Source organism: Chlorocebus sabaeus, chromosome 17 (assembly GCF_047675955.1).
Source record: "Chlorocebus sabaeus isolate Y175 chromosome 17, mChlSab1.0.hap1, whole genome shotgun sequence".
In the NCBI taxonomy this organism is placed as follows: Eukaryota; Metazoa; Chordata; class Mammalia; order Primates; family Cercopithecidae; genus Chlorocebus; species Chlorocebus sabaeus.
Genome location: NC_132920.1, coordinates 68,792,844 through 68,813,649, shown reverse-complemented (window position 1 = coordinate 68,813,649; position 20,806 = coordinate 68,792,844). Strand labels below are relative to the sequence as shown.

At 36.8% G+C, this 20,806-nt stretch overlaps 1 protein-coding gene across 3 annotated transcripts in view; it reads right to left on the bottom strand.

Moving 5' to 3' along the window:
• The window catches only part of ADGRB3 (adhesion G protein-coupled receptor B3), a 734,436-nt gene that overhangs the window by 373,555 nt on the left and 340,075 nt on the right, over nucleotides 1-20,806 (bottom strand). For all 3 annotated transcript variants that reach the window (XM_008013603.3, XM_073006121.1, XM_008013605.3), the window contains 2 exons: nucleotides 20,001-20,195; nucleotides 1,643-1,711 (listed from right to left, as the gene is read on the bottom strand). In XM_008013603.3, the coding sequence (XP_008011794.2) occupies nucleotides 1,643-1,711; nucleotides 20,001-20,195 (264 nt within the window). The remainder of the gene's footprint in view (nucleotides 1-1,642; nucleotides 1,712-20,000; nucleotides 20,196-20,806) is intronic.

Sequence of the window (20,806 nt, the reverse complement as noted above, 5' to 3'; positions counted from 1 at the left end):
TCAAAAGAGTAAATTTTGTTTGCAAAAATCTTCCGATGTCAATAGCCACCATTTTACTCAGCTCATTTTCCAAACGTACACAGAGTTCTGTTTTATATTTACTTTTGTTAAGGCTATTACTCAAAAATAAGGAGACCCACAAAGATTATCTTTGATAGATTTTAAACAGTACCTATTTCCACAAAGTTCACCCTTTGTGCCACAAACTCAACAGACCCATTCACCACCTGGCTGCATTTATGACACCACCTTTTAGTAAAAGCTACAGAACAGGGTTGTTTTTGTGTTTTCAGTTTCAAATCGTTATTTCAAAAACAGTATTAAGGATATTATTGGGAAAAATACTTTAAATATAAGAATATAGCTAACTCAAAATCTCAAGGAAATAGATGGTTTATGGATTCAGGATTTTTCATTGACAAGAAGTTCTGCCACCATTCATTATTCGTTAAAGTTAGGACCTCACAGTAAACAACAGCATCTGATGAACTGCACTCTTGTTTTAAATAGGATATTATATATTTCTTCTAAATATATCCATAATTAATAGTCTCTAGCATTCTAGAAAGATGTACTTAGCCTCTGCAGCTGTATTCTAAGGAAAGACACCATCTTCTTACAGTGAGTGAATGAGGCTGTCCTCTAGAAGAAAGTCAAGGACAAATATGTAACTCGAATTGGTAGAAAAAAATAGATTTAAAGTATTAAAATAAATTTTTTTTTCTGGCTATGTCCAGATGCATGAAATTTATACCTAATGATGAGGTAGACCCACACTGGATTATTTTTAGAGCTCCTGTCATAATAGGATAAAGGGCATACTTTACTCCTGAAGACCCAGAATATGATTATAAAGGGAAAACCTGAACCTCAGGAAATGTTCATTCTTTTTTTTTTTTTCAAGATTACCTTATTTTTAACAAGAGTCAAGTAGAAAAACTAAAGAAGTTTGACATCCAGTTAAATTACATTTACATTGAATTTTTAGAACCATATTTTTTCCCTCTTTCTAGACTTCTAACCCACTTTTCCTGTAATTCAGAGGAAAAAAAATTAGTCACTGTATACCAGTTAGGATACCACAAATGGTATTGCAAAGCATTTATAAACAATACCAAACCAATAAGGCCACTTGCTACACTGATAAAGCATAGCAGGAAGATTTTTTAAAATCATAACATAATTTTTGATGAGACCTGATTTTAACAGTTCTTGGCTTTGAATAAAAATTAATCTCTCTCTCTATGATCCATATTATATGCAACATTATAGTAAATGCAAATGGTTTTACTAGTCAAAGCTCTATAGTTTCATTTGAAATATGTACTTTTAGATGTGCTGTTTTTCTCACGGTCTACAGACAAAAAAGGAACTTATTGGTTAGGCATATAATTATTACACAATAAATCCTTAAAGTTTTAAGTTGCTTAAACTTGCTCAGCTTTTTTTCACATGTATAGACGTTCCTTCCAGACTGATAAGGTAAAGATCATTTGTTTCCTCAAAAATTACTAGGATATAACCTAGACTGACTTAAAAATATCTTGTTTTCCTGAAATAGCAAGCCATTAATTTAGTCACATATTTTATACACTTCGTTTCGCCAACTTCATTTTAAGTTCTGAAATAACCCCAACCTTACCTGTTGTGCATCTTCCCATTTTTCCTTGTTTTCTTCATCTAGAAGGTTGCTAACTATTTGAAAGAAGTTCTGTAAATTAAATTAGATAAAAGATTTAATATTACATGAGAGAATTATACTTTCTAATAACATCCATTTGGGTTGACTACATGGTAAAGGTATAAGAACTTTGCAATATCGCTTTATGACCCTAACATAGTATTCTAGAAGATCTCTGAGGATCCTTTTTCAGCACCATAATTCCAGGATTTTCATATACCTTCATTTTTTTGTACTCTCAGAGGAGGTCAGTATAGGGAAAACACTTCCACTCACAATTATTTGTTCCATTATGGTTTCTATATTCCACTCTGTAATGTCATTGTGTAATTATTCCATACAAATAAGTTTGATCCTGTCTGTAATGAAAGTCATCTGTGACCAGGCATGGTGGCTCACACCTGTAATCCCAGCACTTTGGGAGGCCGAGGTGGGCGGATCACGAAGTCAGGAGATCGAGACCATCCTGGCTAACACAGTGAAACCCCGTCTCTACTAAAAATCCAAAATAAATAAATAAATAAGTTAGCTGGGTGTGGTGGTGGGCACCTCTAGTCCCAGCTACTCAGGAGGCTGAGGCAGGAGAATGGTGTGAACCCAGGAGGTGGAGCTTGCAGTGAGCCAAGATTGCTCCACTGGACTCCAGCCTGGGCTATAGAGCGAGATTCCGTCTCAAAAAAAAAAGAAAAGAAAAGAAAAGAAAGTAATCTGTATTTGTTTCATTACAAGTTATCCTGTTAATTGTGAGTCGTGGTTGTTACTTGCAATGTTGTTTCAAAGAACACCCTAGTAAAAGTATAGGCAAAGTGGAGGAAAGACAAGCTCCCTCAGTTGAAATCTTGACTCTGCCCTTCCTGGTCATTGTACTTTTACAACTACCAATTGCAAATATTAAATGAAATTTTTTAAGTTCCTGGAATATCACATATGCTAAGAGCACAATAAATCTTGGCTATTTTCAAATTATTACTCTTTACTCCTCTGCCTTTTGCCAGCAAGCCAACATGGGAGAATGAATACACATGTAACATCCTTGCCATCATTCTTGTCTCTAACTGTTGAAGACCTATTGGCTTTATCTTCACCTAGCAGTGCCCAGTGGTTTTTGGTTTTTCCCTTTCCTTGCAGGAAGGTCATTTTGATGTTCATATTCCATTCACACTGACAGAGAGCCGGGCTCTGTTCAGTTCTGTTTTGCAAGTGCGCATTTCACATGTGAAGGATTTTTACCAGAGAGAGACTTTTCTGTCCTTTCACACTATACTGTGCCATCAAGACACAGGAACTAGGAGAGAACAACCAGTGTGCCTTTGAAGGCGAGCTGTGACTTGGGGTCACAGGAGACCTAGAAGTGTAAAGGGAAGGCATGGTGTTTATCTTAAGTTGCATAGGCAGTGGTGGCTTGGCTGTGTTCTCAGAAGCCATCTCTTCTGACTGTGTGTAGGTTAGCAGTAGCACTGCTTCATACTGATACATTAACTTGGACCAGGACCAGGACTCCCTTGAGGGCAGAAATAATCATAACCTGTTAGTCTCATCAGTCTTCCTCCCTATCCAGCTTTTCAAAACAGACATTTGCACTAATTTCAGAGAAACTCACCTGGGTGTTATTATATTAAAAACAAAGCTGCCTCATTTCCTCTTGTGGTTTGAAGCTGTTAGTATCTATATTTAATTGCCCTATTTGTGCTATTTATTTTAATAGTTCCTGGCAATCACATGGTTGAAACACGGTTTGAGTCATAACCTCTATAAAAGTTACAGACTATTTTATGCAACTCTTAAAAAACCTGCAAGTCTGTTTTAGACCTGTTTTTCAATTCATTTAACCTTTTTGTACTACCAGCCATTTTTTTTTCCACTTAAAATTTCCTGCTTGGAGTGTTAACATTTGAAGGGCTTAGTCCATTGAGCTGTAACTCTACCTATGGTCAGAAAGAATTAACCTTCAGAGTTCTCCAATTCCCTATGGCTGGTGAACTCAGTAGGGGACATGGTGCTAATGAGGCAAAAGTTGCAGGTTTGATCCCTGTACATGCCAGTCAGCTGTGCTGAGGTCCATGACCTCGGTCTGCATTCTAACCCCTGCCAGCTTTCATACAAAATGCATGCTGCTGCTAACAACAGACACCAAGAGAACAGGAAGCAATTTGTGCAACTGCATCTCCATTTCTGGGAAAAAAAAAAAAAATTCACAAAGCATGTTTTGCTGACAGTGGGTCGGTGACTCCTTGCTGTACATGAAGGCCATTGCATACACAAAATTCCTTGATGAAAACAATAAATTCAGAGCTCAGTTCTTTTTTTAAATCACCGAAGGGCACACATAAAAAACACAAATTATTAAAATATATGTTGAGCCAACCAAACATAGCATTTTGTACTACTGTTCAAGCATTTTGTACTATTCTTCAAGGCCAACAAATGTGGCTTTACTAAATCGGAGTGGGAAGGCAGTACAGAATAAAGTTATTTGTTCTCACTATTGATTAGACTTTGGAATAATCAGTAGTAGCGCCCTGACTAATGAAATCCATGTAGGGGTACAGTGAGCTAAGTCTGAATATCTCAATCAGTGGGGCAACATTTATGGGAAGACTAAATCTTTCTTGTTCATCAGTGTATCCTCAGTGCATATCACTTGCTCATAGCAGATATTTAATAAAGTCCTACATTTAAAACAAAATTTAAGTTGCAAAGTCAGTACATCTCAGCTTGTTTCTTTTTTCTTTATTTTTCCAACTTTACTTTTAGATTCAGGGGATACATGTACAGGTGTGTTACCTGGTTTTATTATGTGATGCTGAGGTTTGGAGTATGAATGATTCCATCACCTAGGTACTAAGCACAGTACCCACTAGTTAGGTTTGTAGCCCCTTCTCTTCTCCTTCCCTCCCTCCCCACTCTATTAGTCCCCAGTATCTATTTTTGCCATTTTTATGTGCATGAGTACACAATATTTAGCTCCCACTTATAAGTGAGAACATGCAGTATTTGGTTTTCTGTTCCTGCATTAATTTGCTTAGGATAATGGCCTCCAGCTGCATCCATGTTGCTGCACAGGGCATGATTTCATTCTTTTTAATGGCTGCATAATATTCCATAGTGTACATGTACCACATTTTGCACCTCAGCTTTCCTAAAGATATTTAGCACCATTTCTTTCAGCTGGCCTTGCTCTAACATGTCTCACACATATATAATATATTACATATATATATACACACACACATTATATATATACACACATACTAATACATACTGAATATATATTCACTTTGACATTTACTAAACTATCAGACGGATAAATAGAACCAAATCTAACAGAACAGCTCTTTGAAGAGGCGACTCATGACATTTCAGGCTGCATGACTGAATTTTTCAAAGTATGAAGCTCCTTCTGTGGTAGCAGAGCCACTACTTGCTAGTGTTCTTTTAAAACTCCATTAATGGTGATAATCACTCTTTTGATGATTTACAGATTAGGTCACTTATGTCAATCCCTAAAATAAAAAAGTCAACATCTTACAGTAGGTTTTGCCTCATTTTTTTGCTTTTTTTGTTTTTTTTTTTTTTGCTTTTTTTGTTTTTTTTTTTTTCAGTCACCCCTGATCTCCATGACCTAGACTGATTTGAAAAACTGAGTGTCCTTGGCAGAATCTGAGCTGTTTGGAGTTTGAATGAGGCAGACCCTGTTTAACATTTTCCCCATCAATTATTAACTGTATTGTTATGGACAGATGTTGCCCACCTATGCTTTATTTCTTGAATCTGTAATACAGGAGTAATAATAGCTACCTAGCAGAGCTATTGTGAACCTTGGAGTTAATTCTTAACACAGTATCTGATGCATGGCAAGTGGTCGATATATGGTAACTTTATGATTTTATTACCTTTATGTTATATATTTTTTATGACTCGCTGCATGATTTGTATTCATTGCCACATTATGGCAAATATGCACCTATAATTCTGAGATAGACTTTCACAACCAGTAGCATTCTCCTCTATTCTCTTTAATGTCTCTGCCTCTCTCAGCAATATGTACAGAACAGAACTGATTCACCACTAACTCTGGGGAACAGGAACATAATTTGTTCAGCAGAAGTCTCTTCTTTCTAAAAATGTGCTCTGTGGGGAGGGGGTTTCATGATAGCTAATATTAGATACCTACTATATGAGAGGCACTACGGTGAATGGTTGTGGTACACAAAGGTCAAAGAGGCATGATAATTCTTTCTTTGCAGGAAGTATTACAAAAATCAGGGCAATAAATGTATGCTATAAAGAAAAGCATAAATCCTTCTGTGGCATTCAAAGTAGAGGCCCTAGATTTGGCTATACAAGACAAAAAGGACACTTTATTTTATGGAAAGGAGTAAAACATTCTGTTTTTGCTTCTGATTGGCTTCCACTTGGCAGATTTCTTATGGATTATACACAATTTTTTATAAATATACTAAAATATGTCTTAGCATTTTGCTTTCGCTGAATTCCTATTTCCATGGAAATAGAGTTGTAGATTAGGCTAGTAATTTCAGCCACAGGAAATGTGCTCTCCTCCATCTTAACCAGTAGCAAAATGGTTGGACACCAAGGGACAAAGACAAGCCCTAAGATTCGAATTTAGTAAGGTAGATCTGAAGTTTTGAAAGAATTACAGTGACTCTGACTAGAAGTATAGAGGGAACTATTAGAAAGGCTTAACAGCAAACAAGGAAGCAAGGATAAGCCATTAGGATAAGGATGCATAACACAGGATAGATCATTGATCCCCAACCTAGAGATCAACTAGTTGACGGCTGCAAGGCCATGTGTGATCCAGCCGCTTCCCGACTCTCCAACTTTATCTCATGCTATACTGCCCCATGCTATATTTGTACTCCAAGTTCCTTAGACTTCTTCATGCATCCCACACTATTTTTCTGCCCTGCCTGTAGGCCTGTTTACATGCTGTTTGCTTTCTTGGACTGCTATTCGTTCTGTTCTTTACTCAGATAACATTTTCTTATCCTTTATGTCCAGATTTACATGCAATTTCCTCAAAAAGGCCTTATGAGATCATCACCCCACCCCCTCCCCCAATTATACAGAGTCGGATATTTTCTTTTTCTCTTGGTACTGTGTGACCTTTTCTGGAAGTATATAGGATTTTGAAGTTATGATTTATTTGTATGACAATTGGTTTAGGGCTTTTCCCTCTACTAGCTTATAATCGAGTTATTTCTATTTCTTCACTCTTGTGCCCCCAGTGCACAACATCAGGCACAGTAGCATGTAAGTACTCAACTATTTAACTATTTAAAACTGATGCATTACATGTCCACTGTGTGTAAGGAAATGGGCTAAGCATTCATGGGTTTTTTTTTTTTTTAATCGAAAACAATAAAAAGTTTTTACCTAATTTACTGCCTCTTTTTCGATTCAACACCCTCCTCTTCCAGTGATGTTTTTAATGCTACCGGGGCTCTCCTTATGGTCCAGGGAATGAGAGAGGACACTTATTTTTACAGATAAGAAAACTAGTTATCTTGAACAAGCATGGGATCGACCTCTTCTTATTTTCAACAGCATTTGAAGACTCAACATCATCCTTGAGCACAAATATATACTTTTGAGAAGCTGTAGGACTATAGGAAGTGGCTGTGGATATTCAACCCTGGTCCTTAAACTCACATGTAGCAACAAGCAAGGAATGGGACTCCTCTTCCATAAACCCACGAACTTCATAAACCCAGTTCATCCTATGCCAAACACAGGGAACCCTCCCTATGCATCACTACCCTTACCCTGATCCTGGCAAGATGCATTTGGTAGTAAAAGTTCTTCTTTGTTCAGCAAAGGAATGGCATGAAGAAAGTTATAAACATATCAGCCAGAGAGTAAAGTCAGGGGGCTTTGGCAAGAAAAAAGAATGAAGAAAAGAACATCACTAGAAAGCATTATCAATAGCTCAAAATAGTGATTATTAAGGCCTAAAGGAGAACAGTGGATGTGCAAATGAAAAAGCAAGGAAAGGTATACTAAATACTTAAACAGAAATGTATTTCCTTATTCAAGTAGTAGTTATTGAATGCCTTCTCTATATTTGGCTGTTCTGTTCTAAGTGCTGTGAATATGATAGTGAACAAGACATATGGGGGTTACTTCCCTCATTGAATTTATGCTCTAGTGGGTAAAGAGAACAAAAAGTAAGCAAATACATTTAAAAGGATGATTTCAGACAGTGATTGCAACAGTTTGAATATGATGCCTCCAAAATTCAGCTGTTGCCAATGTGATGTTATTAAGAGTTGGGGCCTTTAAAAGGTAATTATGCCATGAGGACTCCTCTCTTGTGAAAGGAATTACTGCACTTATAAAAGAAGCTTACTGCAGTGTTTGGCTAACATACCCTTCTGTTTTCCACTATGTTAGGACCCAGAGTTCCTCACCTCTAAAGGATGCAGCAACAAGGCATCAGCTTGGAAGCAGAGAGCAGCTATCACCAGACAACTGAACCTGCCACCCGTACCTTGATGTTGGACTTTCCAATCTCCAGAACTGTGGGAAATACATTTTTATTCGTTATCAATTACTCAGTCTCAGTATTTCATTATAGCATCACAAATGGACTGAGACAGTGACACAAAAACAAAATAGGTTATAGGAATAGACTGAATAGGTCAGCAAGGGGTGTGTGTGTGTGACAGAGAGAGAGAGAGAGAGAGAGAGAGAGAGAGAAAGAGAGAGAGAGATTACTTTAGATTAGATGGTCATCAGGAAAGACCTTTCTAAGAAGGTTACATTTGAACTGAGACCAGAATAATAAAAAAGAGACAGCCACACGAAGACCTGAGGAAGAGAGTTCCAGAAAAAAAGGGAAGAGGATGTTCAAATTCCCTGGGTAAATGACAGTCTGAACAAGTTTGAGAAACAGAAAGAAAGATAACATAACTAGAGTTGAAGAGGGGGCTGGGTGAGGTGAAGGGATGAAAATATTAATAGAGAATGAAAATCATACACAGGGGTCAGGTAAAGTAGGCTTTGGTCCCACAGTGGTTCTGTTACATGAATTGTACTAAAAATCAAGGTCTAGCTTTGGCCACTGAGTGGAAAATAAAGTATAGGAGAGTAAGAGTAAAAACAGGAAGATTAGAATGCAGTTTGTCGTAATTATTGAGGCCAGAGATGACAGCAGCTTGGTTTAGAGAAACGACATGATGACAGATTGCACGGGAGGAGAAGCACAGATTCAAAGGTAAGGCTTTGGTTCTTAGCTCAGGTAGCTGAGGGTGATGAGTTAGCCATGCTACCACATAAGAAGCAGCAGTGTTGAGAAGAGAAAGTGACCTTTGTTTTGTTCAAGTTGAGTATAAGGGATCTAAAACATAGCTAAGAAAAGAGACCCAGTGGACAGGTTTAACTACAAGCCTACAGTTCAAGAGGAAAAAATTTGTGAACAATTAAACTGGAGGCTTTTGAGACAAAATAAAATAAAATAAAATAAAATAAGATTATCATGACTAGAGCTGAGTGGCATGAAGTCATAGTTAAAATATAGAAGGTAAATTCATAAGAAGAGAAATAAATTAAAAAATGATGAGGAAGTAAGAAAGAAAGCAGGACAGACAGGTCACAGAATAACATGAATTTTAAATCCCAGCTCTTTGGGAGGTCTAGGTGGGTGGATCACCCGAGGTCAAGAGTTCGAAACCAGCCTGGCCAACATGGTTAAACCCTGTCTCTACTAAAAATAAAATAAAATTAGCCAAGCATGGTGGTGCACGCCTGTAATCCTAGCTACTCAGGAGGCTGAGGCAGGAGAATCGCTTGAGCCCGGGAAGCAGAGGTTGCAGTGAGCCAAGATCACGCCACTGCACTCCAGCCTGGGCGACAGAGCGAGACTCCATCTTAAGAAAAAAAAAAAAAAGAAGAAGACTCTCCACTGCTGAGATTAATTCAGAGGAGACAGACCATTCCTTTAACTGGGTAAAAATCCAAAGAGTGTTCAAAATATAGTGTATAGGTTGGTGCAAAAGTAAATGCGGGTTTTTTTTGTTTTCCATTAAAAACTGCAATTACTTTCGCATCAACCTAATAGTAGATCTCATTTTTTGTTTTGCCCTAACGCACTTGGCTGATAACATTTGCATGTGTGATACATAAAACCATGAATACATCCATATTATAGATTAAAGAAGGGATCACAGGTTCCCTGTGTTATGGCTGCGACTTTACCTCATAGCATCCTATTCTATTCAAGAAAGTATACTGAAATGAAATTAAGTAAGAACAAGATTATTATGGAAATCATCTTGAGTTTACTCTTTTCAAAAAAATACTAAGTAATCTCTAAAGAGTGCTCTAGGTACTTTTTTGGTAATAGGTGAATAGGCAAAATAACTCCTAATCAAGCAAGACCAAGAGGCCCAAAACCATGGTTTAGACCTTTTATCCAGAATGTCTATCAAAGCAGCACATCAATTGAGCATTAGTAACTGAAAACTAACAAGGATTCAGAAAGGCAGAATATTATAATATAGGATGTCATCTAGCAGGTTTCAGAAACCAAGGCATAAGAAGAATATAATCTAGAGTCAAAAATCTGAGCCACTGGAAAACTGGGAGACAAAAGATAGGGGGACATCTGAAGGACAAGGATATCAAGGTCAGCAGTGGGATCTGCAGCAGACCAGATGGCCTGACCTTATAGTGGTGTTCAGAGGGCTTCTGATGGCAGGGCTGGACTGACTCTGCTCTCCCACTGCAACCTGCCAGACCAAAAGGAATGTGAGAACAGATAATTGAAACTAATATCTCCTAATAGTCACTAGGTTGGGGAAAGAAGTCTTTAAGAACACCCTTTATATATATATATACACACACACACACACACACACACACACACACACACTTCTTTTAGCGCTGACTCATTTGAAAACTGCATAAGAACAATGTTCCAGGAATCACTGTCTTTCACACTAATCTCATTACCTTGCCATGATGTAAGAGAGTTTCACCTGTGGAGTTCCAGAATGGCTCAGATGGGGAATTTTTTATACAATGCTCTCAGTATCTCTGAGTTATCTTTAGGATCAAGGATTCCAACAAAAGGTAACAAAGTAATTCTGCTGTGAGGTATACTAGATGGAATGAGGCTAAGTGGAAAGAATAAGCCATCCAATCTTTAGTGCTTTGAGGCATGAGCTCAGTATTGCCTACAGTCCTCTTTTAAAAATGAAAGGTAAAAATAGTTAGTGATACTAATACCATTATATATGATTTTTCCTCAGACATAGCCTGAGAGAACAGCCAATGTTATAAAAACATCATAATTCAGTGTGACAAAATCATCATCATATTCAGACAGGAGATGCTTCTTAAGTGAGGAAGAAGGTAAGGAGTGATTCCTCAAGTTTGGTAGACCTGGCTGATACACCTAAGGGCCACCATGTGAGAGAAGCCTGCACACATCTCAAGTTTAGACCCTTACAAGACTACAGGCAGTAGTCACAGCTGGTCCAGTCCTGAAGAAAGATGACTGACACAGACCCCTTCAATAAAAGAAAATTCTCATAGTCCTTCAAGATTCCTTGTTATAGGCTCACTGTATCTCAGCACCCCGCAACCCACTCCAAAATCTTTATGTTAAAGTCCTAGTACCCAGTAGCTCAGATGTGATTGTCTTTGGACATAGGGTTGTTAAAAAGGAAATTAAGTTAGAAAGAGTGAATCAGGGTGGGCCCTAATCTAATCTGACTGGTGTCCTTTAAGAAGAGGAGATAGAACACACAGAGAGACACCAGGGATGCAAGTGTGTAGAGAAAAAGACCATGTGAAAAAGACAGAGAGAGAAGGCAGCCATCTACAAGCCAAAGAGAGGGGCCTCATGAGAAACTCAACCTGCCGAGACCTTGATCTTGGAGATCTAGCCTCCAGAACTGTGAGAAAATAAATGTTGTTGTTTAAGTCACTCAGTTTGTGGTATTTGTTATAGTAGCCCTAATACACCAAAACACTCTTCAATAAAAACTTTTTAAAACAGAAAAATATTTGATAATAAATGGAATCACAATATAAACTTTTGTAACACATTTACATTTGTAAATTAACACATTTGTAACTTTTGCTAATGCAAATCTCAATATTTTCTTGACTCTGAAGAAAATTATAGGAGCTTTGGAAAGGGTAAAACTAGCAGTCTCATGTTTTATTGTATTTTTTAAGAACTTGATCAAACTAATGTATTTACTCCACATGGCATTTACCAATTGATACACTGCACTTTATACATTCTTCAAACTACTTTACCTCTCTTCCTCCTCCCACATGGCTGTGGTGCATACTCCGGGCTCTTCTATGGAGCTTGTTAGTTTCCCTCAGTCACCAGCTATCTTCTAGATTCGTTCATGGTAGGATTTAACCATGTTGGGTTGTGAAGCAAGATCTGTTGCTTCATATTTCACCCACTTAAGAAAGTTATTTCCCATTAAATTTCTTATTTTCATGTTTACAATAAGGGTGGGGTTTAAATACTATCTAGAAAGTGATGCTAGTTACGTTAGGCTCTCTCTACCACAGAGAAATGATAGTAAATCTTCTCAGGCTGTTAAGCATTGAAAACAGCAGCCATTTAGATGACTTGGAGTGATTGTTGACTAGGAGCTACTGTCCTGTACCTGGCTTATTTTCTACTGAGCCAGGCATCCTGGCTATTGATTGAAGCAATTTTTTCTCATCCCCTTGCTCTCTAACTACAAAATGGCCCTTCAGTGTTGACCTTAAAGAAGAGTGCTGCTTTTTTGTTTCCATTTTCCCTGATACATTTCCTGCTCTTTTCTTCCATAATAAGTGGGGAAAAAAACAAAAGCAGTGCCCACACTCCCTTAGGTGGTTCCATGAGAAACATTCAACCTTTCTTTCTTGGCAGGAGAAATACCAAATATACATCTGCATTGGCAGTAGCTACCCGTGCTCCAAGGACTGTAAATTTTTGCTCCATTTTTGTCTTGTTGGATGATGATAATAGTCACATTTCTTGAGACTTACCAGGTGTCAGGTACTGAGTAAGCATTTCACACAGTAAGTTTAACCTTCACATGAATCCCATAAGGTGGGTACTATTATCCCATATTGTTTAATAGAAAACGGAAGCATAGAGTGGTTGAATAACTTGTCTCGGATCACAGAGCTAACAAGTGTTAAAGCCACATCCGGAAGCTCAGAGCAAGTACTCTTAGCCATCACACCCTACTCCCCTGCTTCCATTCCCTATCACCCTTACTCATGTTTGAGAAAATTATTAGCCTTTCTGGTTACATAATGCCTGTCGAGCAGAGGATCTCAAGGTATCAGGTTGTGTCTTGAAGGCTAGAGTTGTACTGTAATTCAAAACCAGAAAAGCCTTCCCAGATCTTGCTCAGTCAACAAAATTGTACTACCTCTACAGATGAGGTCTATCATTATATGAGGGTATTATATTATCATATTAATAGCTGCTTCCATATTTATCAGCCCAATCTTTAATATAAAAAAGCGAATAGTGTCTGGCATTAAAACCAATGGAGAAATCATACTCCAAGGTCTTCACCAAGTGACTTAAACTATTGATAATCAGCACGGGAGTAATCCACGGTGCAACATATCTGCTTGCTCATCAAGTGTTTTAAGATAAAAGATGTGGCCAGGCACAGTGGCTCACATCTATAATCCCAGCACTTTGGGAGGCCAAGGTGGGTGGATCACGAGGTTGAGAGATCAAGACCATCCTGGCCAACATGGTGAAACCCCGCCTCTACTAAAAATACAAAAATTAGCCAGGCATGGTGGCGTGCGCCTGTAGTCCCAGCTATTCAAAAGCCTGAGGCAGGAGAATCGCTTGAACCAGGGAGGTGGAGGTTGCAGTGAGCCGAGATCGTCCCACTGTACTCCAGCCTGGTGACAGAGCAAAACTCTGTCAATAAATAAATAAATAAATAAATAAATAAATAAATAAATATGCTTGGTTTTGTTGAAATTACTACTTCTGCTTTCAATTTAATTCCTTGATCACCTATCTCTGAATCATTTGTTTAGAATATAGTCTGAACTTAAAAAAGAAATCAGAAAACCAAGGTTAGAGCTTCCTATTTAATCTAGGCTATTGAGAAATAAATTTCTTAAACCTAGGGGATGTATCAGATAAACAAGTGGCATTCCAATGTTGAGTAATGACCTGTTTCAAGGTCATGATTAATTTTTCTTAATGAAATAGAAAATAATGGAGAATACCAGAGTGTATTATTACATATAGTGAGGTAAACATTATTTTGGAAAACTCTACTTTTCACCTGTATGTTAATGTAACTGTGTGTTCTACAGCAGGTCACAATAAAAAAACATTGGGAAAATACTGATCTTCTGTTAGGTCCACAGAGGTAGGAACATGCCTGGGTAGAAACTGGTCCTTGCATTCAGATGAGTTTTAGGAACACAGTACACTGTGAGGGTCTGTGGACATTTCTATGTGTGTATTTTTTCCAATATTTTCTTTCTTCATCTCCCAAATCTAAACTGTTTCAAGGGCCTTTCTTTTCTTCCATGAAGATGTTTCTTTCCTCTTTTCTGAGCCACTGTCACTAAGACATGTTCTCTTCTTTTCTCATATCTAGGTCACTGCCACAGCAACTCCATGGCTTATTCCCCCTCCTTCCCTACTCTTTCTCTACTCACCAATCCATGTTATTTACCTTTTCAGACCATCTTTCCAAAAACTGTCTTTATGTTTAGTAAATCTATTTATAGTGAACCAAGTTCAAACTCTTTTATGTGGCCTCAACTTTCCTGCCTTTATGATCTGCATTTTCCACCATGCATCCTATTTTCCAAAATATTTTCCAAAGTAGGATGCATGGTGGAAAATGCAGATCATAAAGACAGGAAAGTTTTTCTAATGGATGTGCCATTCTTACACTACTTCTATGCTTTTGAGTGCATAGTTTAATTACTGAGTGTTTCTGTACCTAACTTGCTTCTCCAAATTCTATCTTAAGTCCTAACTCTCCCATGACTTCTTTTTTTTTTTTTTTGAGACGGAGTCTCGCTCTGTGGCCCAGGCTGGAGTGCAGTGGCCGGATCTCAGCTCACTGCAAGCTCCGCCTCCCGGGTTTACGCCATTCTCCTGCCTCAGCCTCCAGAGTAGCTGGGTCTACAGGCACCCGCCACCTCGCCCGGCTAGATTTTTTTTGTATTTTTAGTAGAGACAGGGTTTCACCATGTTAGCCAGGATGGTCTCGATCTCCTGACCTCGTGATCCGCCCGTCTCGGCCTCCCAAAGTGCTGGGATTACAGGCTTGAGCCACCGCACCCGGCCTTTTCCCATGACTTCTTTACTTACTGCTGTTGTTCAGACCTCTTTCGAAAATTCATAGAAGTGGAATATGCTATACTTATATCAGTGTAGCCTCACTCAAGTTATTTTTTTCTTCTATATAACTTCTATATAACTCAAGTTATTATAAGCAGTGAGGGCAAGACCCACGTTTTTCTTCTATGCTGGTAATTAAAATACTAGCAATAATGGCATTATGTAGTACCTACTATGTGCCAAGTAATTAATAAATATTATGTATGGACTCATATATTTCTGAGCCTCACCTTATCCCTGGAAAATAGATAACAGTTAACCTTCTGATTAAATATTTATATTTCTGAATTCACCTATGTGTTAAAATTTATTTGTAATATTGAAACTAAAATGCACAGCACCATCATAGCCAACAGTGGACATGCACAAAGTGGTAGAAATTTTGAGTTGGCCAATGTGCATGTTTCTAGCTGGGGTCTAGCATGATGATGCTCTGCCTTTTTGTTTTAACCCTTATCTTATAACCAAGTATCCATTTCAGATCTTTTTACTGCCTCATGCTTCACACTTTTGGGGCTTTTTTATGTTGTTGATTTCACTGCTTAAAATGAGCCCAGAATGGTGCTGAAGTAGTAACTAGTGATCTTAAGCACAACAAAGGAATGCTATACTTTACACAGAAAATAAGTATGTTAGCTAAATCTTCTTTAGGCATGAGATAAAGTGCTGTCGGCTATGAGTCCAATGTTAGTGCATCAATAACATACATTAAATAAGGTGCATTTTAAGTGAAACACACATAAAACAAAGTCATTTTGATTGGAGATGAAAATGTTGTGACCAGATTCTCAAAGGAACTTAATCCTGTATTTCCCTTTGGAGCAATGATTCAGTATTTGTTAATTCAGAGTTTGCTGTAATGTTATAGACTACACCTATCACAAATAATGAATTGACTATTATCTCTTCTTTATTTCTTTTTTTACAGAAACTAAGAAATAAGGTAGACAAAGATTAAGTAATGTGCCTGAAGATAACAAGATAGTTGGACAGGATGAAATTTGATTTTAAATATGTCTGATTAAATTTTATCAAGTCTTAAAGTTTCTGGAGCAAGCAGTGCAAACTCAATCCTCTATTGATAGAGTAAGACTGAGAATGAATTATTTCAGTGGTCAAAAAAAAGTAAACGAACAAGTTTTCTTTTTCTTTTTTTTTCTCTGAATTAGATATTCAGAGTATTTTTCTAATATTTTGTGAAACAATGTAAGTTCCTCAAACATTATTATATTACCTTTAGTTATTCATTTATCGTATCAACAAATATTTGAATGTCTACATGCTTCAAGTACCAGGGTAAGCCCTAGGGACAAAATAATCTCTCAACAAGCTTAAAAGATATTGCTGAAGGCAGACCTAGCAACAATAATTATGATGTTGTGTATGAAAGTGCTATAGTATGGATGTTTACAAGATTTCAAAAGTCCACAGAAGTCGAAAAAATCTAACCTGCCTGGGATTGGGTGAGAAGACTTTTGAGACCAACAACAACAAAAACAACCTTTAAGCTGGATCTTAAAGAAACACATGTCAGATTAGAAAAGGGAGAGCTACAACACAGAGCTTTAATGAATAGTCTTGGAGTTATGGCAGTCCAAAGGTTTGGAAAAGAATATGCTTGAAGGGAAAAGTTTTTGAAATATGTTCTAGTAGTTTTCTAAAATAAAATTATTACTGTGGCTTATCATTTCAAAACATATAAGCACATTTTCATTACATGAGGTTTTTACAATGTTAACATCTCATAAATCAGGATGGGGCTTAAAATGAAAGGCAGATTAGTATTGTCACAGGTATACACACAGCAGCTTTTCTTACTTACAGGGCATAAAATTACGGTGTATATTATAGTTAATATTGTCCAAACCAGGATAAAATATAGTTTTATACTCATATCCAAAGATGGGTACTTTCAGGAAAGAATAAGATCTTAGAGGGAGCTTCACCTTATGACTCAGTGGCTGACCAGGCAAAGCCTCTGCAGCCACCTCTTTAGGGAACAGCTGCATATGCTGCATTCACTTCTCCTCTTAGAAATCTGGTGAGTGACTAGTTGGAAAATAGTGATAACGTCATAAATTACTTTCTTTGTTTCTTCTCTTTTACTGATCTATTTCAGTTTTGGTATCAACAATAAATAATGGGTATCATATATATGCTTTGATATGGACTTAATCATAATATGCAACAGCTGCCAAAGAGTTAAATGGCTACATGCAGACAGAGTAATGAATGAAGGGAAACAGCTCTGCTGGTAGTTAACCCATGTTTCTTATGGAAGTAATTGTGCCCATTTTAATGGAATGCGGTGTTGATTTAGTAACGTGATACTTTTGGGATTTAGCCATGCATTTTTCTGTGAAATAAATAGCAGTAATACTTTTTTACTTTGATAAGTTCTAATTATCTTCACTGGATAATCACGACGGAATAAGGAAAAGCTAAACACTTTTTTGGTTTAAGAAAAATGTAGGGGTTATAGATGTTGTTTCTTCTTTTCTCCATTGTCAATGGCAGCAAATTATTGCTCTTAGTAAAAGAGGACATTAACTCCAAGAACTTAAACTGCAGTGGCCCATGTGATTGTAATGCTGTCCTTCAGTAAGGTGAATAATCTGGGAAAAGATTAACTTCACAATTTTATTAATTTCTTAAGGTGAATACACTGTTCTAACTTGTGAAGTTGTCAAGTTTCATGTTAAAGTAACGAAAGAAGATAACTGTACTAACGTTAAAAAATAGATTTGTTGTGAATTCATTTGGGGATGATAACAATAATAACTTATAGAGTTTGAAATTTTAAGGATAAACATATAATTCTATGGATTTGTTAGTTAAAATACTTACATAAGTCTCTCACATCCTGAATTACTATTATCGAACAGAGATAGATAATATAAAAACAAATACAAGAACAAAGTTTCTTAGTGGTATTTAGAAACCCTGCTGAATTAATTTTTTCATGAACAAGTTTCCCCCATAGGCCAAAAAAAATAAGTTACCTTTTAGAAATAATAATAATAATTAAAAACAGGAGTCATTTTAACCAAAGGACTTCATGAGTTGGGAGGAATCAGAAAGACTTATCAGAGTTGAGCTAGAATTATGACAGGCAGATATGGAAGAGGAAGGAATTTAAGATGAGGAGGGCATTCCAGATCCTCCAAAAGACACCAGTAAAGTTAACGACATAGGAAAATGCAGCTGACATTTGTGAGGCAATGACGAGGACACCAATGAGCTTAGGACTTTTTGTATAATTCCTTTGATGAAGTGGGATGGAAAGAGAGAAACCTATTTCTGACTACACTAAAATGAAACAAGATAATTAGCCAAATTGCTCTATTTAATCAAACCAGCTAATGTCCATGACTAAGCAACTAGTTAATAGAATTGTTCATTGAATTTATGCACACAAATAAGTAGCTCAGTCAAAATATGTTCTAAATATAATCTGGTCATCTTAATTTCTTGAACTTCCACACATAAAAATTTTGAAGCCCTACACTTCTGAGAGTTAGAGATTCTTTCATGGAGTACTTTGCCTAATGTTTCAACTGTGAACAGAGTTTATGAGAATTTTTTTGAAATCACAACCTGTATTTTGTGTCAAAGACTGTAAATACTATTTTTAATGTACATATTAATAGAAGCATTTCAGAACTACAGAGAAAAGTACTTGGTTATATTATTAACATTTAAAACTTAGGAAAAAGCCTGTTTCATCTTTGTAAGAGAAAAAGCATCTTTGAAATGCTCAAATGATAATAATCTTCCATCCACTCCAGGAAATGTACTTTTACAATTACAATTTTAAATACGGACAATGGGGATATAATATAGAATTCAGCACCAATAATTCTCATAGCAGTTTCTTTCAGCAGTATATGCATATGATTTTAGCAATATATGTACCCTAATACAAATTAGGGTGTCAGTATTATTTATGAATGATTCCACAATTCCAAAAGCCTTCTTTTCCTCTTTCCCTCAATAGCTAATTAAAACAAAACAAAACAACAAAACAAAAAAATCCTGTATTTTCCAAGTGAAATACAAATAAACTTACAAATTTAGAGTAGGCTGAAGGAACACAATATCTAATCTGGGAGTTTTGCCAAACCTTTATTTTAATGAACTTTACGCAGAGATACAGTAAGAACATTATGCTGAAAATGCAGAAATCAACTCAACATTCTTTGTAGGAGGACCTTTTAATCTACACCATAAAAAGAGTTAATCTGAAATGCAAACTGTAGTTGCATTAAAGATGCTTTGCTTGCCATTCAATAAGCTTTGTTTTAATGGCAAAGGCAATACTGACATTGGGTGAGTACCTAAACTTTATTGTGGAAATAAATGACATTGTTCTAAAAGTCTTCCAAGACAAGAAAAATATGCATGAGAAGTTACTGAATTTCTTATTTTCTTAGCTAGAACAATTTTCTATTTGCCTTATATTTTCAGGGAATAGTTTGATAAAATTAAATATGTTTTCCCCCCACTAATAGCAAAATCCTAAACAATCTTTCAACTATTTTTTTTGCATGTTATAGTTAATGTATTTTCATTATGCTTAATGCACTTTTAATAGTCTCCTATGGCAAGATGGTATATTAAATGTGGGAATAAAAGATCCGTGATACCACCTTGAATTTTCTACAGTGCCTTTTATCTGGGGGCTCAAAGCACTTCACACATGTTCTCATTCAGTATCTCCTTGAGGTGTAATATATGCATTTTATGGGCGAGGACACTGAGGTGGAGAATGACTGAGGGAATTGAGGTCATTTCCAGAGCTCACACTAAGCACAACCTGGATGAGCATTCGCTCCCTCTAGCCTGCCTCCAAGATGGCTGCACTGGCTTCATGGGACCAAACACTGATGGCATCTCCATTAGCCTTTTCCTTCATGAACTTGTCTCCCTTACCTGGACACCATCAGATGCAGGGATGTAACTTGCCCTTTTAAATGTGTCTGTCACATTTCTCAGGATCTCCACAGACATCAGAAGATCGCCTGCATAGAAATTTTTTCTCTGAGTTAAATCCAATAGTATCTTGGTCACCTGGGACATTCCATCACCTGCCAGCATTCGCTGTCCCTTAGCAAGGTGCTCTTTAATCTGTGATGGTCAAAAGAACAGAGCAAACATCAGAATCTTCATTAACATTTATCTGAATAACTTCATCAAACAACTTTATTTAAAATTGCTCGGTCAACTTAAAATAGCCTTGCAATGCTTGGGAGGATTTGAAAACTGTAAATTGTGTGTATCCCATACTCAGATGGATAAACATCCAGCATGCAAGAATTAATGAGTGTATACTCTTCGTCAGGCTTGACAAACTTGCCGTTTCTAGTTAGAACACACAATTCAACACATTCGGGAAAATGTGTATTAATTTAGGTTCTTAATTGGAGTAAAAATCAAAAATACTTTAGCATGTGGTAAACATGGGGGACTGTTTAGTAAGGTGTGATCAGAGATGGGAGATTATAAACACTTCAAAAATAGCCATTTTTACTTACAAGCTGAGCTTATTAACTTTTGCCTTGCCTCTTAAAATGAACACATTATAGAGCAGCAAAGAAAGTTATTAGCAGTACAATTTTACTTAAAATATCTTTAAACTTTGGAGATTTACTATGACATGATGGAAAACCAGATTGCTTTAGCTTTATTAAAAAAAAACAAACAAACAAAAAAACCAGCAAAAACAATTAAAAACTCTC